This window comes from Lepidothrix coronata, unplaced genomic scaffold (genome assembly GCF_001604755.1).
Source record: "Lepidothrix coronata isolate B3197 unplaced genomic scaffold, Lepidothrix_coronata-1.0 Scaffold151, whole genome shotgun sequence".
Classification (NCBI taxonomy): domain Eukaryota; kingdom Metazoa; phylum Chordata; class Aves; order Passeriformes; family Pipridae; genus Lepidothrix; species Lepidothrix coronata.
Window position 1 is genome coordinate 578,551 of NW_016690331.1, and position 27,803 is coordinate 606,353.

At 40.3% G+C, this 27,803-nt stretch overlaps 1 protein-coding gene across 1 annotated transcript in view; it reads right to left on the bottom strand.

The window, feature by feature from the left end:
* Nucleotides 1–7,680: 7,680 nt before the first annotated feature.
* The window catches only part of GHRHR (growth hormone releasing hormone receptor), a 22,948-nt gene continuing 2,825 nt past the window's right edge, over nt 7,681–27,803 (bottom strand). The window contains exons 2-13 of the mRNA XM_017828645.1: nt 24,086–24,191; nt 23,360–23,467; nt 22,072–22,172; nt 19,084–19,181; nt 17,216–17,348; nt 16,208–16,361; nt 14,567–14,627; nt 14,392–14,461; nt 12,708–12,799; nt 12,073–12,202; nt 10,234–10,275; nt 7,681–7,803 (exon numbers count right to left, since the gene is read on the bottom strand). Of these exons, the coding sequence (XP_017684134.1) occupies nt 7,681–7,803; nt 10,234–10,275; nt 12,073–12,202; nt 12,708–12,799; nt 14,392–14,461; nt 14,567–14,627; nt 16,208–16,361; nt 17,216–17,348; nt 19,084–19,181; nt 22,072–22,172; nt 23,360–23,467; nt 24,086–24,191 (1,218 nt within the window). The remainder of the gene's footprint in view (nt 7,804–10,233; nt 10,276–12,072; nt 12,203–12,707; nt 12,800–14,391; nt 14,462–14,566; nt 14,628–16,207; nt 16,362–17,215; nt 17,349–19,083; nt 19,182–22,071; nt 22,173–23,359; nt 23,468–24,085; nt 24,192–27,803) is intronic.

The window sequence follows — 27,803 nt, forward strand, 5'->3', positions numbered from 1 at the left end:
CCCCTTCCCCTTCCCCTTCCCCTTCCCCTTCCCCTTCCCCTTCCTCTTCCCCTTTCCCAAACCTTCCCTTCCTTTTCCTTCCTCACTTATCCCTTACCAGAATCAGAATCCAGCTGCATTTTAGGTCTAGCTTTTACCAAAACTGATCCTCGCAGAGATCACTACAAACCCACAGGGTTTTCTCTCAGAAGTCCACTGAAATGTATATCAGCAACACAAATGCGCTGATAAAACAAAATAACAGGGAATTGCAGAGGTTTTGTCACAATCCCAAAGGGGCACTGTGTCACTTCTAGAGCTGACTGCACAAATGTCTTCACTGCTGTCACAACCAGGTGACCAAGTGACCATGGGGACACCCGTGAATGTGTTTCCTAGAGCTGAGCAGCCAAACAGCTGTGGCTCCAAGCCCAGGTCAGCTGTTAATTCCTTCTTTTTTTTTGGCATCTCAGGTGGATTTAAAGCTTGACTTGAGCTCTGTACAGCCACAGCAATCCTGCTGCCTGTAGCAGAGGTCCAGGCTTTGGCACCAAACCCACACTTGCTGTGTGATGGGATGTAGCCTAAGACAGCCCTGCTTCTGGCAGGAGCTGCTTTGACTCAACCACCAGCTCCGAGGCGCTGATTAATCCACCCAAATGATTCAGCTTCTGCTTTGTCAACTTTGCCATCTGCCTGTTCCTCTGTCGTCTGTCCCAGTCGAAGGGACAGCCCCACAGAAACCACCTCCTCCCAGACACTCCCACCAGCAACCCAAGGGATTCCCACAGGGAGTGCAATGTGTTCCTACCGTGTTTGGATTTGTCTATATTTTGCCATGGAAAGTCATTATGACCCTGAGTGGTCTCCAGCGTGGCTGGAAAAGCAAAGTGGTACATTTTCCACTTGGCTGTCAGTCAACAGTGGCCTTGGAAACAGCTCCCAGGCTGCTCTCCAGCCCTGTTGGGTGGTCCAGGAGGATCACACTCAGGGATGAGGACAAGCTTCAGCCACCCCTGAATCCACACTTGAGATCTTACAACCTGTAAAAAGCTCAACAGATTTCCTCTGCCAAGGGATATCTGGTGTAAATCCATGGCACCACCCTGAAGAGGGACCTCCAGGTGCCTCTATAGAATCACAGAATCATCTAGGTTGGAAAAGACATCTAAATCATTGAGTCCAACCCAGGCAAGCAGCAAGGGAAAGATGTAATGTCCCGGGTGGAGGATGGACAGTGGAGCCCATTGATGCTGTATGGAATGCTGAGAGACTCCCTGGAAAAGCAGTGAAATAATTCACCCAATGAATGGAACATCTTAATCGGTGTCTGTCCAGGGAATCCGTCAGAAGTACGATCCGGTTTCATCGGGATGGGATTTGAGAGGGCCCCGGCTGCCATCTAGTGGAGTCGGGGTGTGTCTTTGGACTAAAATAAATATATAAATAAATAGTACATTTGGGAATAAAGGAGAGCTAATCTGTCATCTGTAGGTTGAACAGCCTCCTAACTTGAGGAAAGCACCATAAAAAATGAAGTCATAAAAAAATAAAAGACACAAATGAAATAGGGGACAGAACCACACTGTAATCACAGGAAACAGGGGGATGTTGGAATGATTCAAATTAAAATAAAGAATAAAGGAACCTCTTGCCACTGCTTCCGAAATACAGTTTGTGACCTCTCTCACATGTCAACGGAAAACCACACAAGGGTTTTCATACCCAATAAAAGGAAATTCTGGCTGCAATCAGATGATATTTCATCCCCCCCACCCCGCTTGTTCTCCAGCACGTGCACTTTGCAACACCACTGTGCAGTTTTGCTGGGAAGGGTGGCAGATGTTTTCATCGGAAGTTCCCAACTTTCTGTTCAATATTTTGGTCATCACTGATGATGGTCAAATCTCACACCCAGAGCAGGGTGCAAGCTCAGGGCAGGCACGTACTCTGCTTCCCTGAGAACCCCCTGGACTCCAACCCACCTGTGGCTCTGGTTTTTCCCAAATTTTCCATTCATTTCTTCAGCCTTATTTTCAACCCACACAAACCTTGAATGCCTGGGAAGGTATTCAGTGTTGTACAGGGAATTTTTCAAGGAATAAACCTCTCACCTCCACATTGACAGTGCTCATTTTCCTTTAACTTTCATTTTCCCTTATGAAATTTTACTGTACATCCCATTGGTTAAGAAAACACAGTTAACACAGTGTAAGCAGATTATCAAGTGGGTTTTTTACCCTCAAGTTGATTTGGACTCAGTGCTCTGTTTTACACACTGTTATCTGTTTTGTAAGGAGATGGAGAAAATCCTTAACCTGTTGATGCACTCGGTGTGCATTTGATGTGGATACTTCTCTACTTTCTAAAATTAATTGAAATCATCAGAAGTGAATGCTATTACCAAAAAGAAGTGTTTCTGCAATTCCCTGTAGACATAGTCCATTGGATCAAGGGGCTTTATTTGGCTGGAAACCAACCTGAGTTATTAAAATAAAGCTTGTGCTTGGGCAGAGGAGGGGAGGCACCACCTGCCCTGCTCATCATTTCCCAAACTTGATTTAGCTCCAACAACTCGAGGTGAATCCCATTCTCAGTTTAATGGTGTAGTTTTAGCTGTTTGTCCTGAGCCTGGGGAACCATAGAATGGTTTGGGTTAGAAGGGATCCTCAGGATGATCTGATTCCAAACCCCCTACCATGGGCAGGGACATCTTCCACCAGCTCCGCACATGCCCAGCTAAAATAAAATAAAATACAGATAAAATGCTCTGGCAAGTAGAGGGAGGGAAATAAAGAAACACAGATTCACTGCAGAATCTGCGTGCACATTCCAAATTTAAGGATTTATTGTGTGTGTTTCTGTTGCTTTAACAAAGGTATTTATTGTGCACTTTGACTCAACGGTTTTGTTCAATCACATACGAAGGGATGGGAAAACCCTGTTGCTCCATAAAATTACAAAGAATATTTTAACATTCTTTTCTCATACTGTTAAATTTTAATATATATTAAAAATTGATAGCATTTGAATGAAAATACAGTAGGAATAAACATCCCAGTCATTTAATTTATGCCATGAATTATAAACATAGTGTACTTTTATTCGCGACTAAACAACGTTGTGTTCTGGAAGCACAAAAATCATGAAATATTCATACAAACTACAGTTCTTTATTTTAAACTCTTTAGTTATAGGATTTTCACAGTGTGCTGTAAAATCATTGTCACTAACCAGAAATCTCCCCATCATTCTGATGTGCTTTGCAGTAGGCAGGGTCTGACTAAAAGCTTTCTTCTTTAGGGATAGTTGTACAACTTACACCTTAAGGACACCACATTAATATCTTAATTTGATAATACAAGAGCATAATTGAGGCCAGACGGTGCTGGTGTAGATGTAATTGTCTCTCTTGCTATCAAGGCTGAGGTGGATTATGTGTGTCTGATCTCAGTTTCTTTTTCCAGACCTCTCCCTGATCAGCAGGGAACAGCATCATTGTAATCAAAAGATGTTCCAGGCTTGTTCCCAATCCATTATAGACAGGCAGTGACATCCTCCTTTTCCTACAGATACAAAGAGGCAACATAAAGGATTTGGAATCTTACATGCAAGGGTTTCAGGTACAAATTGGTTCAGAAAACGAATTTTGCCAGTAGAGTTTTTATTAGAATAATCAATCTAAAATTCACTAAGCACTTTGGGGCACTTTAAATATTTTTATGGGTTTTATCCTCTATAAGGTCAATGCCATTATCACTGTGGGACATCCCTTGGTAGAGGTGTTTGGATCAAGTGTTTACTGTGTTAGAGCTTGAATCATAATTCAAATAAAGCGAAACACTGAGAAGCTGTCCTGGCTTCACTGAAATCTGAATTTATTTCATGGTGCAAAACCAGTAATAGTGAGCTTCACTTGGTGTTAGATAAAATCAGAAGAACAAGGGTTCACTGATAGTCATTACATGATGCACTATTTCATTTTGTTAATACAAAATATAAAATTTATGCTTTTAGTGGGAGAGACTTCACCCTTGCTATCAATTGCCAATAAAGTTATTAATAGTTGTAATGTGTGGGGAAGCTTGTAAGGCACTAAACTAGACAGAAAAAAAAAAACCCTGTTTAAAAAGGTGATTTGCTGACTGAGAAAAGATAAAAAAAAAAAAGGAGAAAAAAATTTGGAAAAGTCTAAAAAAATGTTACCTAAATGTGCATCATGGAAGAAACTAATGAAATACTCTCATAAATACATGGGGTATTTCCATTCAAAAAGAGAATTGGAAGATGGGTCATGCCATGCTGTCATATTGCTTAATTTCAGACATCTGGCAGGGTGTATTTAAGGGTAGGAAGAGAACAATTAACCAGTATCATACAATTAGTTGTGATATGACACTAAAGCTCAGCCCAAATGACTTAACTTGCATCTATGCTGGTAAAAAACCTGAGAGTAACACCTAAAACTGAGCTTTTTTTTTTTCCCTTCTGCAGCTGCAGTGAGATAAACTCAAGCCCTTATGTCCTGGAAGCTCCATTTTCCTTCTGTCTTTCCTCATTTTGCTTCTGTCTTTCCTCATTTTTACTTCTGTCTTTCCTCATTGCACTGTAAACCCTGTAGCAATTTGCACACCCTGATGATGATCCTCTATTTAAGCCCAGTTTTTCGTTGCTCTGGCCCTGCTCCAAGTGAAAGTAAACCACACTTGGCCAAAAATATTCTTCAAAGGTTAAGGAGTTTCTGCTGCTCACACTTCTCATACCTGTTTTATCAAACATTGCATATGACAAACAAGAACTTGTAGAAAAATAGTCTTATGCAATAATTGTACACGTGCTCCTGGTGTTAAGCTCAGTATAAATTATCTAAAGTCAATCTTGAAAAACTAAAATGCTTAAGTTTTTAAATTAACACTTTATATTAAAATTGGATTTGCTGAAAACATACTGTAACTCCAACATCCATGCCATGCATTGTCAAAACTGATATTAATATTTTCATTAAATAATCAGAACAATTGCTTCTGATTGTAACCATTTCTGTTTCCAGTTTCAGCTATCTCAAAGGCAAGTATTCTCCCTGAAGTACCTATTTATTTTAGGAAGGAATAAAATTAGGATCTCAGTCTCTGTTCATGTTAGAAAAAGCTGAGAAGTCCAGAAAAGGCCAGTGACCAGTGTGCAATAGCCTTATTTAGGTGATAAGGGATGCCACAGGTACTAGAATTCACCCAAATAATTATGCCTATTATGTATTATGCAGAGTCAATGGAAATTATTAGGGCAGACCACTGGTATTCCTGATGCAGAGGGATTTGGAGCCAATCTCTTAATTCAGGCTTCTATAAAAGCAGAGAACAAGAGCCCTGAGAAGCCCCTGTATTCATGTGCCTTCATATCTGTTACTAACCTGTCCATTTAATGTCAGAGCCATCATGGAAACACCATTTCAAAACTGCAGGGCTTAATTACAAGGCAGAAAATCCATTTGATACATCAAGACTCACGAGAGTCTTAATATGACACTTTCTATCACTGCTAGAGACAAGGGGATCAAAAAATGCCCTCACACGTTCAAAAATCAGCTGAGCCAGACAATCTGTTCAGCAGAAGAAAGAATTTCGTTTTGGTTTTATTGCTTTTCCTTTTATCTTCCACTTATGGAGCATGATGGTCTTTAGAGTAAATCAGCCAATATTCACAATTAATTATACACCAAGAGAAATGCAGCAGCTGCAGGGAATCTTGTCTCAATATATATGGGTAGAGATGGGTAAAATTTTGATGCTTTCCCAAGTGATTGCTCTGGGCTCCATTCTGATGGAGACCATGATCTTTTGGAGACTGGAAAAATCCATCTCCAGGAATAAAGTCTCATTTAACTGCCTCAACACTTGTGTTTACTGATAATGCCACTTTTCCGTGTCAGTTGGCTGTTGTGTGACACTGAAAGGCATCTCTCTGTTAGTCCCTTACTTTCCACCCAGCTCACCTTGAATTCTTCTGGATAAAGGAACAAAACCAGTGTAAACAACATCTTGGGCCACACATTGTAAACTGTGTTCCAAGGAGTCACTGCAGAAATGGAAATAAGCTCCTTCCTCCCAGTGTTCCCTCAGGTGCTCCCACACTCGGGTGTGAGTTCAGTCACTGCTGTAATTTCCACAAGGAGAAGAATAACAAGGACAAAACTATTATTTTTTTGGGGGGGTGGGGGAGGATATTTTTTTAATTGGAAGAGAAAAACACCTTCTTGGCACTCAGCTTTTACATAAAAACTAGGTGATATAACGTTCCACTTGTACCCAGGTAATTACACATAACTTGAAGGAGTGGAAAGTTGTGTCATCTAGTCTTTTATGTAAAAGGAAACGAAAAAGGAAAGCAATTCCACTTTTCTCTGTTATAATTTCTGCTGTTCAATCAGACTTGGCAGCTCACTGAAATGTTCAGAAGAGCAGAGTAAAAATGTGTTGGTGTAATGACTCTCACTCGTTAGTATAGTTTAGCTTTATTCACTCCTTTCTAAACCCTGATGTTCCCATTAAAGAGGTTGATTGATCCATTAATCTACAGGTTATGACAACCACTTGTGGAAAAAAAGACACAGAAAACAAACAAACAAACAAACAAAAAAAAAACAACAAAAAAAACCACAAAGAAAGAAACAAACAAAAAAAACCCCAAAAACCAAATCAAAACAAAACAAACAAAAAAACCCAACCAACCAACCAACCAACCAAAAAACCCAAAACAAACAAAAAACAACCCAAACAAAAGAACAACAACAAAAAAACCCAACAAAACCAGACAAAACCCCTCAGGTGCAAACACTGGGAATACAAGTTTATTTTCAAATTTCTGAATATTTTACAACACCAGGGAGCAAAAACAGTCACACCGAAGAAAATGCTCCTAGAAGTCTCCTTGTCCATCCCTTAAGGGTCTCATTCTCTTTCTGTGCAAAAGTTGGCATTTCTTTTTAACTTCCTTACAAGGAGCAGTTATTCCTTAATGATTATCCCGTGGAGCCTTGGCCTTCCCAATGCCTCCACTTTGGCTTCTCTGTTATCAGAAATATTCAAAACTGCAGATACTGAAATAACATCAGAAAATCAGAGTGGTTTGGGTTTTTTTTTTTTGTGAACTTTGAATCTTTTTTGCTACTAAAGAGACAGTATGAAAAGACAACATAAGAGAACATTTGTAGTCTTTGCGTTGCAGTTCAATAAGACTTTTGGCTTCTTATTTCCATGTTTACTGAATCAAAACAAGGAGCAAAGCTTGAGCAAACTGAATAGACTCCAACTCCCGTTGCATGAGGATTGAATTCCAGTTCCCAGAGCTGAAGGGTACTACTGATGTCCATTCCCTGGGCACTTAATTCCATATATTTATCAGTAAAAGCATAGAAGTGAACCAGAATAGCTGGTTTTTGTGTTTGCTGTGATGCAGAGTGTATTGATAAGGGAGTTATTTTGTGTTTAGAAGACCAGGCAGTGTTTAATCTGTCGCTGCAATGCTTGTCCTGAAAAAGGTGCCCCATGAACAGAACTGTAGAAGTGGAACCTCCTCCTATTTACTCAGCATGAACTGCAATCAGTGTGTTTTTTGGGTTTTTTGGCTTATTTGTTGTTTGCTGGGGGGGGAGTTTCCCTAATCAGGTTTTTATGTGTGATTACTCCAGATCCTGAGGCATCTTCAGCACACAGATGTGGTCATTTTTACTCCAGAACTGGATGGCACAGTCCATCTCGTCCTCCTCCACACTGGCACGAGCCCACATCTCTTACCGTGCCACCTCCGGCCGATTTCTGTTTGCACCTCAAAACCAAAGGAGAAAGCTATTTTGTGGTTAAATGCTGCTTGGGAGCAGACCACTGGGAAAGAAGCAACACAGAAACAGTGGCTACAGAAGAAGAGGGAAATTTTTAGACATCCCAGCTCAGGTTAGTTCCCTTTCTAGCTGATGAAGTAGGATCCTCCAGTTTATCTGGCCTGTCCCATCATGTCCATCTTCCTGCACTGATGAAAACTTCCAGTGTGGCTGGCTCAGAGTTTGCCTCCCATGCTGACAAGGGTAAATGAACCCTACTCTTCCTTTCAAGAATTAAGGGCGTATTGTTTGTAGTGGTAGGACAAGGGAAAATGGCTTTAAACTGAAAGAGAGTAGATTTTGCATGTTCTGAAGAAATTATTTGCTCAGAGGGTGGCGAGGCACTGCCACAGGTTGCCCAGAGAAACTGTGGTTGCCCCATCCCTGGAAGTGTTCAGTGCCAGGTTGGACAGGGTTTGGAGCAACCTGGGCTAGTGGAAGGTGTCCCTGCTCATGGCAGGGGGTAGAACAAGATGAACTTCAAGGTCCCTTCCAACCTAAACCATTCCATGATTCTGTGTGAGCTGATCCAGTTCTGTGTTCCTACTTAATGACCATGGGCACAACACTCAAAGCTTATTATTCCAGCTGTCACACAGTTAAATAAACGAAAAAAAAAGGTCCCTCTTCCATTTTTAACTTACCTGGTTTCCATTTCAAGCCTGTGGCCTCAGTCCACCTTCCTCCTCCGAACTGAAAGGTCTATCAGCACTAAGCCTGAGGTCTCTAATTCCAGCACTCTAAATCAGGTTCTCCACCACTAGAATATTTTCTCAACAATTTTTTTTTAACCTTCTCCTTTTTTTCCCAAAGTATTCCTTTGAAATTTTTTTCTACTAATGGCCTCACCAACATTGCCTACACAATTAAACGTGTTTGCCCCACATCGCCTGCTCTTCCTCAGTTGCTAAGGGGTGTTGTCTTGTTTCCATCTGCTTCTAGAAAAGTATGATCTGCAGCAAGTTTCTTAACCAACATTCACCAATTTGTGGCTGAGAAATAATTCTGCTCTGCTATTTAAGATGATGAGGGGAAAGCCAGCAGCAAGCAGGAGAGACTTTTGCTTTCTGTTGTTGACAGCTCTGTATATCATGTACTGGCATGTTCACAGAAACATAGAGTGGGTCCAGACCACCCACTAAAGCCTCCTGTCACATCTGATTCTCGTAAAAATGTGCCTTTCCAGATGTTTAATGGGAAGGAAATTTCTAAATTGAAGAGTTGTGTGTCTGGAATGTCAAGCTGAACGTCAAGCTGTGTCTGTAGTTAGAAGGGATCAGGATTGTTAGTCAGTATAGTCAATAATCCATAGACATATAGGCAGCACAGACAATAATTCACAGCCATAAGCTCAAACAGAAGGCCAAGAGGTGTCAATATATTTGAAAAGATTCGATTTAATATTTCAGAAATTTCTGATAAAATTCAGGAAATCGGGACCGTGGCACATGTAAATAATTAAATACTGTTTGAAAGCCTAACCAGCCCTAGACTTTAAACTTGGAGAATGAAGATTTGGTCAATACAGCCCAGGGAGTCTGGAGTGATTAGGGGCAGGATTCACCTCCTAATCACACCTTTGACACTCCAGTGGAAGTCCTTTATGAGGAGGGAGGGTGGGAATATATGAAACAGGACTGTCTCTTTTTGGGAGCTACAGGCACAGTCCAGCAGAGTCTTAGTGCAGCCTGAAACTGAACCCCATCATACCCTAAAATAGCTTCCTCAGCTACCCTGGAGTCAGAAAAGAAAAGGAAATTCCAGGGTTTCAACATATTCCAAAATATGGAGGATAAACTTTTTTGTTTCTTATATAACTCATTTAAGATTCATTCTCATCCCAACATCTAGACCATAAAAATGGATCTGGATACTAAGATAAATGGAATTATTCCTGTCCCGTCTGCAGTAAAATTCTGAATTATATATTCTAAACAGAAAAACAGTTTTAGCAACATGAAAATACTGAGAATCTTCAGAAGCATAAGAAAAACCCTGAAAAATAGTATTTAATTATGGGGCAAACAACCTCAATTTTAATTCCAGTTTAATCATAGACCTTTGGTGGATGGAGATCTTTCTGCATCGCTGCAGCAGCTTGTGCTTTTAGGGGATTCCCAAGCCCTGCCGCAGGGAAAAAATGTGAAGAAAGGATAAAAAATACTTGAGGGGTAGAAAAGTAGTAAAAGTTGATTTCTCCACTAGATGGCTTCATTCCCATGAAGATAATTGAGCTGAAATCCATGGACCTTGATTGCCATGTTAACAGACAACGCTGAGAAACTGCAAGATTTGATTATCTGCTTGTATGAAACTGATGTTTTTGTCGTGTATATTTGCCAATGAAAGCAATATTGTAGAGGATATAATTCCCTTACCTCTTGGTTCAGGAAACAGTAGAGGACTGCTACAATAAAGCCCTGAGAAAGACCAGAAAAAAAAAAAGGTTTTGGGTGTTAGCAAAGTTTGAAAAAGCCACTGTCATTACCTGGCTTCACGATGTGAATTAACGTGTATCACTGGAGGTGGGAGGATTACTATAAATTGAAAGATATTTTCTGTATCTCCAGTAAAGCTGAACAGGCAGATAAACACCTGGTAAGTGGCATTTAGTTAAAGTCAGTAAAACAATACGAATTCACAAGAACAGATGATGTGGCAATTGAAGTTCTCCCACGACATATTTACAAACGTATCATCCATTCTCCAGCCAAAACCACTCTGAATTAATTCTTTACACGTTATAAATCAGTAAGGAAAAATGGACTTCAGAAGGAGATCCATGGATGGAGCTCATCCAGCTTTTCACTCAACTTCCGTGTCTTTTCAGTGTATCAGATGAGGTCTATTTTCTGCCCATTGAACCTGTTAAAATCTGAACTGAGATAAACTCAGGACAATCCCAGGAGGTCAGAGGACCTCCATGAGCAGATACCAGCCCAACCCCTCACCCTTTTATTAATTAACTTAGTCATTAAATTGTTCATTAACTCGGTGAAGGTCCTCTCCCTGTACAGAGGGTTGGGATTAAGATGGACAGGGTCTGTTGGACAATGGATTCAATCCTCAGGAGGACCAAACCAGCCCAACTGCTGGATTTTTGGTGATTCTGACTGACAAATGATGCCATGCAATCATTCAGGGGGAGATATGATCCCTTGTGAGGTTTGCTGGGATTCCCAAACAGCTGCTTCTTGGATACTCTGAGCTGCAGCACAGGGAGAGGGAGGGAAGCAAAGGATAGTTGGGTGCTATCCTTTTTAGGAGCTGCAGACAGAATCCAGCAGAATCTTAGTGTATTCTGAAACTGAACCCCAGTCACACGCTAAAATAGCTTTCTCAGCTACCCTGGAGTCAGAAAAGAAGGGAAAATTACAGGGTTTCAACATATTTTAAAATATGGAGGATAAACTTTCATGTTTCCTATGTAATTCATTTAAGATTCATTCTTCTCACAACATCTAGACCGTATAAATGGATCTGGATACTAAAACAAACGGAGTTATTCCTGTCCCACCTAAGTAAAATTCTGAATTATATACTCTAAACAGAAAAACATGTTTATCAACATGCAGAAATACTGAAAAGCTCTTAACTCAGGTAGCCAAACCACCTGGGGGATATGTCAAAGCAGCCCCAGGAGCTGTCCTGGTTGGCACCAAACTCCTCGAGCTGTCCATGCCCTGTGTGCCAATTCAGAGCAGTTGGGGGCATCCACCAAATATTCTGCAGGAGGGAAAGTGATGTGACAGGATGGAGCTCTGCGTGTGCTGGCACATGCATCAGGCACTATTCCATGTTTATGTTTGATTATCAATTTATCCTTGGTCAAAAGATCACCAAGGGGGCTGGACCTGCAGCTTCAGTTGCCTCTGGATAATTTAACATCAGCCCAAATGAGCTTGTTAGTGAAGTCAGGGAAGGCATGTGGACTAGGACTCGTGGCTTGACTTTGACCCACCATCCAATTTACACAGTTCTCTGAAAGTCTTGGCCTTGTATTTGCAAAATCTGCAAATCTGCAGTCAAGCCCAAAGCCAGGTAGGATGGAGGAAATGTCTTCAGGGATTGTGACCCAGCAAAGAGCCATGAACTTGGTGAGGAGACACTGGATTCAGGATCCAATGACCTTTTGTGCAATCCTAGTTGTCATCTGGACACAAGATTAAATCAGAAAAACTGCCAAGAAGGAACTGAAGCCTCTGTGGTCACTTTACCTGGAAAGATCCAATGCAGAGCTCCAAGTAAAGCCGGACCCCCAGGCTGGTGTATTCCGGGAGGAAGTTGAAGACAATATAATGGGTTCCAAATAATGGAATCAGGAGCAGAGTTGCCCTTGAGAGACGTCTGGCACAGCACACGAGAAGAAGAAAGGTAACATTATTTCCCTCGGTAAAGACTAATGCACAAAGTATGGCACAGTACTGAACAAAAGTGAAATAACCCTTTATATATATATATATATAAATATATGTAATAGAAATTAATATGCAGACTCCCTTTACAGGTCTCATATAGGAAAAAGGAGTTTAGGGGGTAATTTATCCTGCTCTAGATCAGACATCTAATTCAGATTCAATTAATGGTTTCCTCGTCTCACAATTGATTTTAATTGGAAGGCAGATATCTGAACTCTTCTGAATATATTATGTTGGTCCATATTAGGTGAATTGAGTCTTATCCTTTGGTCAGTTTCCTTGGGAATGGGATAAGGTTGGGAATTTCTAAAATTTAATGCCAGTTAAACCGAGCCTGTCTGTGACACTGAAAAAGTACTTCTCTATTTAGAAAATATTATATAAGTTTTTATTATTGAAATAATTGATTTTTTGAAAATTACACCATACATTACCTGTACTGAGAAGAGTTATTGAAGTTGATTTGTCTAGGGTCTAGTTTTTTCAGCAAAATTCTGATGATGTTGACAAATAGGACAAAATTGACCTGCTCACAATATTTGGGAGAGGGAGGAAAGAAGAAAATGAAAATGAAAAGCTTAATTTCTCATGTAAAACTTCTCAGTGAAAATCTGAGGTGGTTTAAATTTCATTTATAATGTGTTGTGTGCAGTTTCAACGGTGTCAGTGTAAGGTTATTAATGTTATTTCTACTGGCAGCATTCAGGTGTGTAAATAGATTACATTCCTTCTTAAAGAAATGGCTGAAGATGAAAACTTGAGAATCTGACTTTGCTAAGCAAAATATTTTCATCGGTACCTTGTGTGACTCTTTTACTTTTCGTAGCTCATATCAGTTGGAATATCCTTTGAGATCACTACTGCATTAAGTTTTTGCTGATCTCTTTAGACATTGTTATTGGAACTTCTCTGGCTAAATATCTCTGCAGTGAGATACCTCCATCTGAGCTGATCACCCTGTTCTGCCTTTGCCAGCAGTGGAGAGCCAGCAAAGCCTCAGGAGGTGTTGGGAACGACTCATCTCCTCCCAGAGAAGACATTTATTTTAAGTCAGGTGCCAAAAGCACAGATTTCTCTCTGTTGACTCTGAAGGAGTCTCTGAGGAGCATTAGCTCAGCTCCAAAGCTCGCTAGGGTCAAGCCTAACTTGCAAATCAAATTTTCTACAACTGCAATTTGGCACAGATCTATCCAAAGTCTGTGAGGCTGCTCGGTTTTCCACAATCAAAAGATTCTCCCTTATGCATCTCTGTGTGTCCATAGACACCAGCTCTTCTTTAGGTGAGGCTGAATGCTCCATTTTGCCTAAGAACATCCCCATTTTACCAGAAACTCCAATCTCATTTTACCCATCAGTGATGCCTCGTGTACATTCCAGCAGAAAAATCATCACTGCAGTCCCTTGGCTTCTGATGTGGATGTCAGAAGGGGGGAAAATAATGGAGGTAGGAAGAAATGCAATAATTTATTGAAATATGGTGAAGTATGACCACAATTCGACTTGAGATTCTTTATTCATGTTATTTATGCATATCTTTAAAGCCCTTTCCAACCCAAACCATTCTATGATTCTATGTGCCTCATTTGCATGCAGCTGTCCTCCAAATAAATTAAGCTTTTAATAGCTGGTCTTAAGGTCCAGTAGCTGCTTTCTCAAAAACACTGCTTGGGTTTAATGACACGTGGGAGTAATTTTATATGGTAATTCATTTCAAGCCCATCAGTTTACCCAATAAATGTCAGGCTCAAGAGTTATTATCACTGTTATCAGCTGTGAGCAGAAACCTACTGACCTTGAAAGTTTGTGTTAAAATTTATGGCTGCTTCTGAGGTTTTATGCTGAAAAATTGTTTTCAAATATTATAAGGATGGTTCAGCTACTCACTCACGATTAATTTCAATCAAGTGACAATTCTATGAAGGTTTTAATTTGTTTGAAGGACGTTTGCTTTGTAAGGGTGTCAGCTCTCTGCCCCTTTATAGTTTTCATTGTATGTAGGCAAGTTTACAGTAGAAATTCTACCATTCCTCTTCTCACATCTCAGCAAACAGTAACAAGATTTTAATTTAAAAGCCTTTTTTTCTCCTAATTAATGTTGGCAAACTCAGAAGCACCTACCCCCACAGAAATTATAATAGGTCCTTTGATTAGCCACCAGTAAGGAGAGCCTTCATTAATATCCCAGCATCTGCAAAACACAGCAAGAATTTAGAAAAAGACAGGCATGTAATCACTGCAATAAATTCAGAATATAAATCAAGAACACAGAATAATGTAGGAAACAAGGACTTACGCCGTGTCTTCGAAGTAGAATTTTGCCAAAATCCATATAAGAGTGAAAAGTGTAGGAAAACCTGTCAGGAATTTAAACAAACATTGGGGTTTTCTGGTTTCATCAAATAATCCAGACCTTGTCCACTGAAACTCTGCTGTGATGTTACAAATCATTCGTTTTCAGAGCTGGAGTCACCTTTTGTGGTCTCCTCATGTAAGAGGAATTGTTTTAAACTCAAAGTACAAACCTAAAAGGAATTCTTCTGATTCCCAGGGTAGAATGAAGCAAGTTATATCTCATTTGTCTCCTGAAGGTAGAAAGGGACACAGAAGCTACTTTGCACATGAGGTAGTTCTGTCCCAGAGGACTGCACTTGCAACCTCTTGCTCAGATGAACCCAACTCACCTGTGTGCTCTCCCTGAAGGTGGCACTTGTATGCAGAGAGCACGTTTAACCCCAGGTTTAAGTGACAAGGGTGCTTTTTGCAGGACAAAATATTTAGGAACTGCGTTTACCAAATCTTAAAATAATAATACTGTTAGCACTTTACAAACACAGAACACTCTATCTTGAGCCTTCCTAAAAAGTCTCCCTAAAACACCCAAAGTGATTCAGTTTGCCGAGTTGTCAGGCCTATATTAACTTTTGGTGGTAATATCCATGCATTGTCTCCCTCAGCTGACCAAAAAATTCCTCTGGGTAAGTGTATTCACCTGCCATAAAGGGGTTCTCTGTTTTACACAGCAACTTGTTCTGGGCAGCCGCTTAATCTCTGATTTCTGGGTCTCCATAAGAGTCTGAACACTCAGATTTATTCCAGACTCCACCAGAAAGGGTGAGGGTGTTGCTGTTTCGTGCCTGACCTGTTATTTAGTGGATAGGGCTTTTTTATTCATAAAATTGCCCAATGCATAAAATGGGCAGTAACAACATTAAGGCAACAAAAATTCCTGCTATGACTCCAGATGGACCCATTCTCAGGCTGTGTAACTATACTCTGCATGAACAGGAGCAAGTCACATCTAACTTCATTGTCTGTGATGGTTCCTTAGAGGTGGTTGCGTTTTCAGTGGGGAGAAGAAGGTTGAGAATGGATCTCTCCCTGTGGGTTCCCAAATGTACTTAATTTTCCACTTAATTCACTGGCACTTTAATCCTGTTCTTTAAGCAAAATTGGTTGTTCCTCACTAATATGCATGTAAAAATAAAATCAGAGCAATGCCTAAGTTAGGTAGTTAGGTAGATTAGATTTCCCATCCAGTATTTTTAATGGGCTGGATCACAGAATCACAGAATCGTGGAATGGTCTGGGATTGGAAGTGGCATTAAAGATCACCCTGTTTCAACCAGCAGGGACACCTTCCACTAGATCAAGTTGTTCAGAGTCCCAAAAAACCTATCTCTGAACACTTCCAGGGATGGGGAGTCCACAACCTCCCCGGGGCAATCTGTGCCAGGGCCTCACCACCCTCACAGGGAAGAACATCTTCCTTGTCCCATCACTCCCTTCCCTTGTGCAAATTCCCTCACCAGCCTAATTTTAAGCCCCCATTAGGTACTGGAAACTGCTCTAAGACCCCCCCAAAGCCTTCTCTTCTCCAGGCTGAACTTGTTTAACATTTTGCCTTTCATTAATTTCCTGGAAAAGCCTTACTTACCCCAGCCAAAGAGGACAAGCCACCAAAAATATCTTCTTCCATGAGAAAGGGATGAGAGCAGCAGACAGTTTAGGTAAAGAGCCTCCACCAGCAGCCACATGAAGTTGGTCATCATGAAGTAGTGACAGAAAACCACAGAGATCTTGCATTCAGTCTAAGGGACAGGACAGTCATAGTTTAAGGTGGATACAAGTGTTTGATTTGCAGCTGTAGCAGATATCTGTAATTCTGGTTGAGTTCTACAAAGAACAAGATCTCACTCCTGCATGATGTTTAAAATGAGATCTTCAAATGTAAAATGGCTTTTTTGAGTGATAAGACTTTAACCATCATAATACTTTGGAATCCCCACTGTATTTTGCTTTATATCTCTGCGTCAGAAATGCAGCTTGGGCTCCCAAGCAGGTGATTTTTTTCACGAATGCCCTGCTTTCAGTGTATCCTTAGTGTCAAATGCTTCTTGGAAAAAGGTTCAAGAACCCATTTTCCTCATTATGCTCAACTCTAAACCTCTGTGTGGCCATGAGCAATGCAGAGGAACCATCCCACAAACTTGTGTTTGAAAACCATTGCCAGGTTGCCAAGATTTTTTGATTGCTTAGTACCTGGAGTGTTTTGTGGTTTACAGGCAAGAGTTTCCAGTCAGAACATGAAATCCAAGATTTCCAGAAGAATCAGCTTTAAAAGTGGTTCTATGAGGCACTCAGAAATCTTCAGGTTTAGGCTTCAGATTATAGGAAGGTAACAGTGAAATGATACTACTTTTTGCTATGTCAAAGTCTAAATTTGATTTAGAATACTACAAGACCACAAGTTGATGCTTTCAGAACATAAAAGTTTCACATTTATGGAGGCAAAACATACTGAGCAAAAGAATTATATAACTTTCATTATAGGTTAGAAGGAAAAAAATAAGTAGTAGTAAAAAAGAGCCCTGAAAACGAAACCATATATAAGTGGTGTGTAAAAATATCAAGTACCACAGTATCCTACTTCTCATGTGCTTACTGTAGAGAAGCTGCAGTGATCAATGCCTTCCTCTTGGAAAAGGACAGCATCCTTAATGAAAATAGCAATAGCTTTCAAGATAAACGTGAAAAAGAGCTGCACGTGGATATAATTCCTGGGACAGCGAAGCCTCCTGGAAGAAAAGAAGAGAGGTCTTTCTCAGCACAGCTGGCTTGTGCTGGGGGTAATTAAAATAAGCAATAAACCTTTGTTTCATCTCGTTTTCACTTCCAAACATATATAGGAAGAACACTTACATCTGCTGAGGTCTTTCAGGCAGAGATAGAAACCTTCCTTTGTGAAGCAATTCACCCACGTTCTACACCTCAATCTTTTTCCTTGTTAGATGGAGGCCTGGGGATGTTTCTGGCCTGCCAAATTCAAAGAACCCGGAATTCCTTAAATTTATGTTTGTGCTCAGTACACCTGAGCCAGGCTTCTGGTTGGCATTATTTTGGGGCCAATCTCATGTTTGAGAAATGATGTTTACTGATACAATTCAGACAATGGCTAAACCACTCCGAAGACCAAGCAGGCAGGGATATCCTGGAATAAGCAGATACTTTTCCCTATGAACAGGGTAAGAGTTGTTTAGAAATATTTTCTCTGTCCTGTGCCATGGGAGAGCTAAACTGCAGTAAACCCCTGTGCAGACAACCTTATCCAAAATTAAAGGTTTTTTCCTTACTTTACCAGAGTTACTTTTATGAATTGAGAGCAGAGAAGGGCTTTAAAACAATTCAGCACATCTACTTTAAATTCAATTTGACACACCCACCTTAAATTCTCAGTTAATTAATTTTAAATTTTGACTGCTATTAAATACAGATTTTTGTGGGAGTTATACAGCTTCAACTTTGTGTTTTCACTTGGACATGAAGATTTTAGTTAATAAGCAAAGAGTTCCATTAAAAGCTGAATTCCACCCAGCTCCAGTAACCTGAGGGTCACCTAATCTCAAAGTTCACCCAGAGTGGGCAGAATTTTATTGCTGACCTCAAATGTCACCCCCATTGTTAACTATAATTTTTCTCCTCCCTATTGCCGTGTCTCTTTATGTCCATTGTTTCTTCCTTTCCCCTCATTTGGGCTGCTTTGTTTTCCTGAGGTCAGAGTGGATGTCAATAAACATATCTGTTGGCTTCCAGACATGAACTTTTCCCAGAGAACCCCGATTCCCACAGCAAAATAATAAAACTCCAGACTTGTTTGTCTTGCAGAAATACAAGAAATAAACAAAGATTAATAAAATGAATCCTACGTGTCAGCAAACATTAAATATACATTAAATGATAAAATAAATGAGCAGTTTTATTCCAAATACTATAAATTATACCTGAAAATACCTAATTGATGGATAATTCAGTAAGAAAGAAATCTTAACCAAACATAACCAAATTCTGACTAATTTTAAAATATGTCTTTAGTTATAAATTTTTTGATAGTAATATATACAATGCCATAGGAACATTGATTCACAATCAAGTTCCTTGTGCATGTTCTTCTTATTAATATAAAATTCCCTGAAGCCACACAAGGCAAACACACCTAATTTGCAAAGAAATATCCTTGTTCCAGCAAAAGGAAGTAAATTTATTTCTTGGTTATCCAGGATCAAAGTGAGTTGCTGAGTTTTACCAACATTCAGCCAGGGTTTATTTCCCGGCTCTGATTCTCCTTCTGCTTGGCTCTCTCTGATCACTTCTCATTTCAACTTTAATGTAACATTATTAAACCAGTGTGGCTGGAAATCTTTATTTTTATTCATCTGGATATCTATCTATGTTATTTTTAATGTCTAGTGTTGTCTTCTACAGTGTCAGATAAAGAATTCTGTTAAAAGAATCAAGGTCAGAGGACACCTTTACCTGAATGCAATAAGAACTGTCACAGCAATGATGAGTGAGGTGATGGACACGCTGTATCCTACAGTGTAGATGATCCTTATAGTAGAAAAGTAGGATTGCTATAAAGGAATAGAATTATTTGTCACAAAACTTGCAGCTAAGTGACAGCGTTTTTACAGATTCTGGCTGTTTTGCTTTGTTTGGTGCTTCCAATCATTTCATATCCCTGACAGCCTTTTCTTCCCCCTCTTAATCCCACGGCGAAAACCAATTTAAATCCCTCGTTATGTCTCTTTTGTAAAGTCCCATTCCATAGTTAGGTGGATACAGCTCAATCTGACACCAAAACATGTATTGATCAGGGTGGTTTGAGGCTCATTCAAAAACCATAAACACCAAAGCCAACCTTTAATGAAAGCACTGTTAAAAATCAGATGCATTTTTATAAATACTGTATTTTATAGTATATTTTATATGCATTTTTATAAATACTGTATTTTATAGTATATTTTATATACTATATATATATATTTTTATAAATAGTGTATTTTATATTTTTTAATGCTGCTGACATCTGGCTACACAATGAATACAGAATTCCAGCAACCTTTCCCTACATTTCTCCACTTTCCTACTCTCTGCTTCCTTATTTCCAGTTTTACCATCTATTCTTCCTTTTCCTTTTTATTGTGTTCTAGTTACTTGGGTTTTTCTGCTTTTTTTTTCCCCTCCTCCATTTTTCTTGCTGCCAAACTCAACTGTTACTCAGCCAGAACATCGATCAAAACCCATTTCAATTCAAGGGGCACCTCAGACACGATCTCTGAGTGAGGATAAGTTGACTTCCACTATCACACATAAAAGCAGAAAATAAAATTAATAAGCTCTAGGCTGCAAATCTTTCCCTTCAATCCAACATGGGCCATCTCTTGGGTCCCATTTCAATGCTTTTATAACCTAAAATCTTCACAGCTGTGCAGAGCATTGCCACAGTTCACTGTGGGGAAGGGGATAGACTTGTTTTGAGCCCTAAGTGCAACTGCAGGCATTATATATAGGGGTCCATTTAATTTATTTTAGGTGCTTAAAAATTAGCTGCCTAAATATGAGCAGCTGAGTCTGGAGTAAAATGAGGAATGTGAGAGCCTGGCCACAGGACTGAACTGTTTAAATATTGACACAATCCTGTTTCTTCTCATTCTCTTTCTTTTCTAGTTAATGAAGGGAAAGAAATACCCTCAGAAGACAATTCAACTTATGGGAAGTTGAGAACTTATGGGTTTCTGACAGCAAGAAAAAGGATCTGTCACCAGTCCTGCCTTAGCAAGTGCAGGTCATAGAATCCCTGACAGGTTTGGGCTGGAAATGACCTTAAATATCATGTAATTCCAACCCCTGGTTTAGTGGAGTGAAACATTTGGTGCTGAGGACTCTACATCCATGGGTGAATATTCTTCACCATCCATTGGCTGAACATTTAATACTGGCCAGAACCCACCAGGTGCACCTTGAATTTTTCTTCCAGTTTAGTTTTATCCATGAGAGGATGGGTTATGCTTTCTGAGAACAGTAAATGCAGTAACTGGGGAGAGCCAAGACATACCCCTGGAAAGCTCCCACCTGATCCTACCAAAGCACTAATAGAGATCCACCTTGCAGTGATTAGACTTGATTTGAACCATAAATTTTTGAGACTGATGAAGTTGTATGATATGGAAACCAGGCAGAGTGGCCCCTTTTTTTTTGTCTGGTGGATGAACTGTGAATTGTATATGATTATCCAAATTCCTGACTATGCACAATTCCAGCCAAAGCTCAGAGAAGTACCTCAGAGCTGGAAAGCTTGCCAGTAAGCCTGGATCCAGCACTCCTCCATGAGGAACATCAAAGCTGTGCTAGACTGACCTTAACTGGCAACAAATCAGATGTGGAAAACACAGAAAATAATCAAATCTTAACATTGATAAATCTACAACTGAGCAGTTTGCCTTTAGGTAAAATAATAGAATAATCATAGAATGAGCTGGAAGGGACCTTAAAAATCATCTCAATCCAACCCCCCTCTCACAGGGACATCTTCCACTAGCCCAGGTTGCTCCAAGCCCCGTCCAACCTGGCCTTGGACACTTCCAGGGATGGGGCAGCCAAAACTTCTCTGGGCAACCTGTGCCAGGGCCTCCCCTCCCTCACAGGGAAGAATTTCTTCCTAATATCTAACATAAATCTACCCACACTGGAGATTGTTTTTACCCCAGCAGTGTAAGGAAGCAATAAAAGAAGGGAAGAAAGAGTTGCACTTCAGTGTGTTTGTTATGCAAAGCAGCAGGGGCTGAGGCTTAGGGGCTGGAAAGGAAGTTTGAGCTAAACAGTTATAATAGTCGACACAAAAAGTAATGGGAAGACAAGTGAAATCTCCCCATGATGATACAAATTATGTTTTTATCCATATTAATTAGGAATCAAGCAGATAACCTCTAGATATCACCAACTGTCAAAACCTGGCTGAAGGATTATGTCAGATTCTGATCTGCATTACTGACATATAAAAAACCTTGAGACTTTTTTTTCCTTGATGAATTAGGTATTTTATGCAGGATGAGAAACCCGAACCCCTCTTGTCCTTAGATATTGCTGGATTTGGAACAGAGATGTTATAGCAGCACATCACTGGTGCTGTGATATTACAAATTCATCTTGCTGACTGATATTGCTGAAATGTCTTAATCCATATTTTATGAACATTTTATGATACATCTCTAGTTGTTATATCTGTAGGCAAGTTCATGATTGTCTGGAATTTGCAGCTGGCTTTGTTTTTATTACACTCTCACACATGAATAATAAAACATTCCTAGTTATTTTCCAAAATAAGTGGCTAGAGTCAAATCTGAATTACATTCCACACTTTCAGCTTCAGCTGAGCTTCCCTTTGCAGTGTTCTTGCAGGAATAGAAGGGAATCCTATAACATCAACACACCACTCACATATTTTCCTGTAATTAAACTTACTTCTTCAAGGGGAATCTCATCTTCTACTGGACAGGCGACGTGGTAGGGAGGGAACGGGTCAGACCAGCCTTTCCTTGTGCAGTTCCTTTTTACTATCCCAGCTGAAACAGAAGCACTTAATTTTTTCCAGTGGAAAGCCACATAACATGGAAAATAAACCCCAGGAGAAGACCTCTGGCTGGTACAAAGGTTATGCCAGGAGGAGAGGATCGTGTTCACTGGCATCTCACAGAGTTGGTAGGACACTTTGTGTGTGTACGTTCAGGTCATCAGACACAAAACTTTGTGATTTTTCTATAGGCAAACAATGGAAAAAGAGGTGAGAGACAGGGGTAGGGGTGGGAAGGAGTAAGGAATTAATTAAATCAGGGAAAAAAAGTCCATTGGAGAGGTTTGGGAAGCACTGCTCCATCAGACTTCTGCTTTGTACAGCACTCACCCTTCTAATATACCCCTTCTCATTCCCACCTCCCCTGGGGTTAATATTTTCCTTGCAGACCAGAGGCTGGGATAAGCAGTTCCTTCTATGAGGATAGCACATTTCCATAAAAAGATTTATGACTCAGATGAAGGATAAATCCGAGAATCCCATGGCAGGAAATGAATCTGCACAGATGAAAGGGACTTTCCTTATCCCTCGTTTATAACAAGCATGTGTTGGGTGAGGCAGAGCTTGGGCTTTACAGCTTCTTTTTCTTGTGGAGCTGCCAAATCCAGGTCTTTCCTGGAAGATGGTTTCCTCCCTGTGGGCTCACAGTCTGTTCCTTGCCATATTCACCCACAGAGCAAGCAGACACAAAGGCATTAGTTTGCAGCTTTGCATTTGGCCAAACACACGTGCTGCTTCGAGGACTAAGTTCTGCTTTGTATCTCCAAACTTGCTCTTAAAGAACAATCACGTTACTCATTCCTCTGCCTTTCATTTCATCCCAAACCAATCAGAGCACAAATCTCCGAAAGCCCAGTGCTTAAGTTCTGACCTAGAAAACCTCATGTGAGCTTTGTCAAAAACTCACACAACAAGCTGATCCCAAAGCCCATGGAAACCCATGGAATCACTCTATTTATTTCAGTGGGTTTTGGATCAGGGCCCCATCACAGACTATGGATAGTACTTAAAATGTGAGCAGAACTTCTAAGGTCCCTCAGATCCTACTAAAATCTTTGCAGTGTTGCTCTGATCCAGTTGGAGAGTGGGAACATGCAACTTTCTGTCTTCACCCCCACTTTTTAGAAATGCTCTTCCAGGCAACAGAAGAACAGGAGTACAACCCTGCTAGTACATCACCTGGCTCCTTCATGAAGTGAAGGATGATGTTTGGGCATGGTAAGGCAAGAGTCTCTCCAGCATCTGCCTCTGGCCAGCACAGTAATTTGTCCCAAGTTCTCTTGCAACCTCAGGCAGAAAGTGAAATATATTTTTAAGCATAATTATATTTGAGCAAAATAAAACCCCAAACCTTTTTAAACTTTGCCACTCCACCGCTTACATATCTTGCAAAAAATAGTTTAGCCACAATTTTTATTCTATAATGAGAAATAAACACCCCCAGAGGATTATTTAATCTGCTTTAGTTAGACCCACTGTGTTAGACTGGGGTGGGTTTTTGAAATAATGTAATAAATGAAAAGGTATTATGGAAATGGGAGGGAGAGTAATTCTGGAAGAAAGACAAGACAACAGTACTTTTTGTTGGGTTATCCTATTTTTAAAGATCAAAACACCCTCACAGACATGCAAGTATGATGCCATGACAGCATCCAGTTGGACAAAGAATAGGACAAGGACAAAAGGATTCACTCAGATAAATTGACTGTCCATATTCGAATGGGAAAGACTGTGGAAAAGAGAATTTAAAGGAAAGGGAATAGATGGAACAAGAGCTGACGAGACAACAGGTATGTGGGACAATAAGTAAAACCCTCAAACATGCACATTGGCAGCCTGGCTGTGCCCTCACTCTGCTGGTGGGTCACTTCTCCCTCCCTCCCCTCATCCCTCACACATGGACACCTGCTGATGTTGCATTTCCACGCTCTTGTGGGTCCTCCAGACATTCAGCCTCATTTTTTTTCAGCTCTGTCATAAAATCACATTCTGGGTGGACATTTCCAGCAACCTGCAGGGAGCAGACGATTAGTAAGAAGGTGTTGGATCATCAGTCATTAAGTCTTACTTTGGCAGCTAAGGAGGTTGTTTTAAGGACATAAAATGCTATCTTAGGGTTTAGCATCCAGAGGGTACCACAATCTCTGCACAAATTGCAACACTTTGAGATCACAGAATCACAGAACAATTAAGGTTGGAAAATGCCTCCAAGATCAAGTCCAACCAGCCCTGTCAGATCCACCACTAAACCAAGTCCCTAAACACCACATCTACATGTGTATGACCCCAGCTGAGCTCTGCTAAAGGCAGCAGGGCTGTAATACTTTACATCAGAGCAAACCATCAGGCAGTAGAGATGTCAGAAGACGGTAGCCACAGGTCTGGAAAGTGTATAAGATTCCCCTGTCTATGTTCATAATCAAAGAACTCTTTGCTAGGGCCTGGCTTTGAGTGCAGGACTCATTTCTACCCTAAATTTAGCTAGACCCTGCTAAATCTGACCCCAGAAAGACAGACTGCACTGCACTTGGTCAGGCTCCTTTTCATAACAGTGGAGGGCTCAGCACTGCAGGACATGCTGCAGAGCCCACCCGTGCATAGAAACCCCCTGCCAACCTCCAAAGAAACACCACCTTGGAATCACACACAATTCCTGCAAAATTGTCTTCTGAAAGAGTTTTTCGCTCTAAAAGGAATTAATCTGTTCTCTCCCTTCTGCCATCTGCCTTTCTTTACAGAGGGTGGGAGGCAAAACTCCTTTCTTTGTTAAAAAAACAAACTCTGCACCAAAGCATTTGTTGGTTTGGCATGAAGGTGTTTTGATAGCAGGAACTGTTTAGTTGCTTTAGTCCTTGTTTAGACTTGAGCTTGTGTGGGCACCAGAAGAGAATGTGAAGGCCTCCAGAGAACCTTGGCCACCAAAGGACAAATTCTGCAGCAGCCTGTTACACACCACAACTGCTGTGGTTGTACCCGCTGGGCAGAAATACACATTTAATTTTATGTATCACAAAGAAAGGAATATTTGTCTTATCCAACCATTGTCCCCAGTCCCAGAAGACCAGTTGCCATAAGAGACACTCTGACTTAGCTCTGCTCCCAGGCCACTGGTGCTGGTGTGCTCTGCATGAGTGAACACAGATATAAAAACACGCAGGCACATCAAGAAAATAAACTCAGGATGAGACTTGCATGGTGAGCAGGTGGCTGGCATATGGCTCAGTTTTCTTCCACCCAGGGAGGATTAATATTCAGGGAATTTTGAAAATAAATATCTGGCTTTCAATTAATTCAAAGGGCAGATTGTACCCGTTCCAATAAGCTGGTGTTTCCCCTCCATGTCAATGCCCACATCTCCTGTTGGTCTACAGAGCATTTGAACTGCTTATTGTCTAACAGCTTGAGGCTCTGAGGCTGCTGGAGAACACTGGATTAATTGCACAATATTTGTTTTTTCTGGGGTTTGGACCCTGGTACTTGAAAATTCCGTTTATGCCCTTCAAGATCATCTGCTTCCCATTTACTGCTCTTTTAGGAGGATGTGGTTTTCTTGCCAGATTTACAGACAACAGTGCCACGGATCAGTTTAAGGCAACAATTTAAAAGTTCTTGAGGCTGAATGAAGTGTGATGCCCCAATGATGTCAGAGAGATCAGTCAAAAACAAGAAGCCTGGGGAGCCCCTCAAATCAACTAAGATGTGTAATGGTAGGTAGAATGAGAGAAAATTGGCATCTGTCAGGAAAATCTTCGTTCACTTGATATCTCTCTTCATGCCAACATATATTCTATCCCCCCTTGTACTCACCCTGGACAATGAAGGTCATCTATGCTGGAAAGCTCCCTAACCACGGTGTGTGACAGCTATTGCACAAAGCAGCTTTATTAGTCAGTAGAAAAAGCAGTCAAACCATTTACTGACAATCTATTCTACAACATTCTCTTGGTTTGATGAACTGTGCCCAGAAAAACCTCAGCAGGCAGGAAATGTACCCATTTGCACTGTCCTAAATTATTTCTCCTGGCAAAAAAAAAAAACCAAAACCCAACATTACTAGATCTCGCCTGTCAAAACTCTCTTTGCTCCCTGAAGTGTTCATGGCAAGAGCAAAGCTTGTTTGGCTTATTCACCAGTCCAGGAAACCTTTTCTTTTTTTTTCCATTTTTGATTTCTAAATCTCCAGACTTGTGAGAACATATTACCACGTGTGTCTCAAATAAAAAGATGAGGCTGATCAAGCACCAGGAATTCAAATTATTGCCTCTTCCTTCAAGAAGACCCAACCTTAAGAGATGCTGTGGCAGTTTATATGCCAGTCATCACTAAACACTGCTTGAACAGACACTGAATGTAAGGTCTTCTCTGACACCAACTCAGGTAAAATAAATTGAAAATATTCATTTGGCTTCTAAAGCCTTTAAAACCTCTCCAAAAGTTGAGTTCAGCTCCACCAGAAAAAGTATATGATCACTTACACCAATAAAACCAGATGGCTGTTTTTCCACCATTATATACTGAAATAAGAGTTGTTTACCCACCCTCTATTATAATAACATATGCAACACATGCTAGGAGATTTTTATTATACACTAACACATAAAATTGTTTCTGATCAGTGCATATTCATAAAATAACCAATATAACTTTATAAAAGAAAGTGTTATTTCTCTTGGGTAAATGGGACAGGCTCTTACAGAGACCTTCAGTCATATTTTAACCCTTAGTGTGATATTCTACTTACAAGCAATCATATTTATCTACTCCCACTACAGGGAAGTGGAGTTTGTCACAGAGATGATACAGAGGAAGCTGTAGCTTCACATCAATAAAAAGTCTTTTCAGTCATTTCAAGGTGCTTTATTTTTCTCAATCCACAAAAAGACTTCTGTGCCCCCCCCCTTCATGAAATGTTCCTTCGGAAATGAGATTCCCAGGAAAGAAAAAAAAAAGATATAGAGGAAGGATCACAAAAGGAAGATGCTGAAAATGTAATTACTCTCAAAACCGAAGAATATCCTTCCCCCACTTTGCACAGACATTTCCTGATATCTGTGTGATCCTGAATGCTGGTTTACTAATCTTTGTCCAAATCAAAATATCAGCAAGACCTCTGAGCTTTTAAATCATTTAAATATTTCTAATTCTTCCATAAACATCCCTGCTGCTTCCATTTTTTACCTGAAGCATCTCAGCTGCTTACATATTAAATCATATTAATTCTACCACCAAAGCAGCTGAAATTGTAGCTAATAGGGCAGTATAATCTGAAATTTAAAAAAACTATCAAAACTCAGCTACTCTAATGTAACAACCCTCCTCCAGTTTCTTCTTGTCACTGTCTTAAAGCCTACACACACATACACAAAAAAAAAAAAAAAAAAATAATGTAACAACCCTCCTCCAGTTTCTTCTTGTCACTGTCTTAAAGCCTACACACACATACACAAAAAAAAAAAAAAAAAAGAGGAATTCTGCCAATTATGTTGTTTCTCTACAGTGAGTGTGGGATAAGAAAGCAGTGAAATGAATTGATATAAAGATCCTGCAGTGTGTGTCCCTTCTGCTGCTGCTCACACTTTTCATAGCATCTTGCCTTGTTTAAGAAGAATCCAAAGCAAATAAA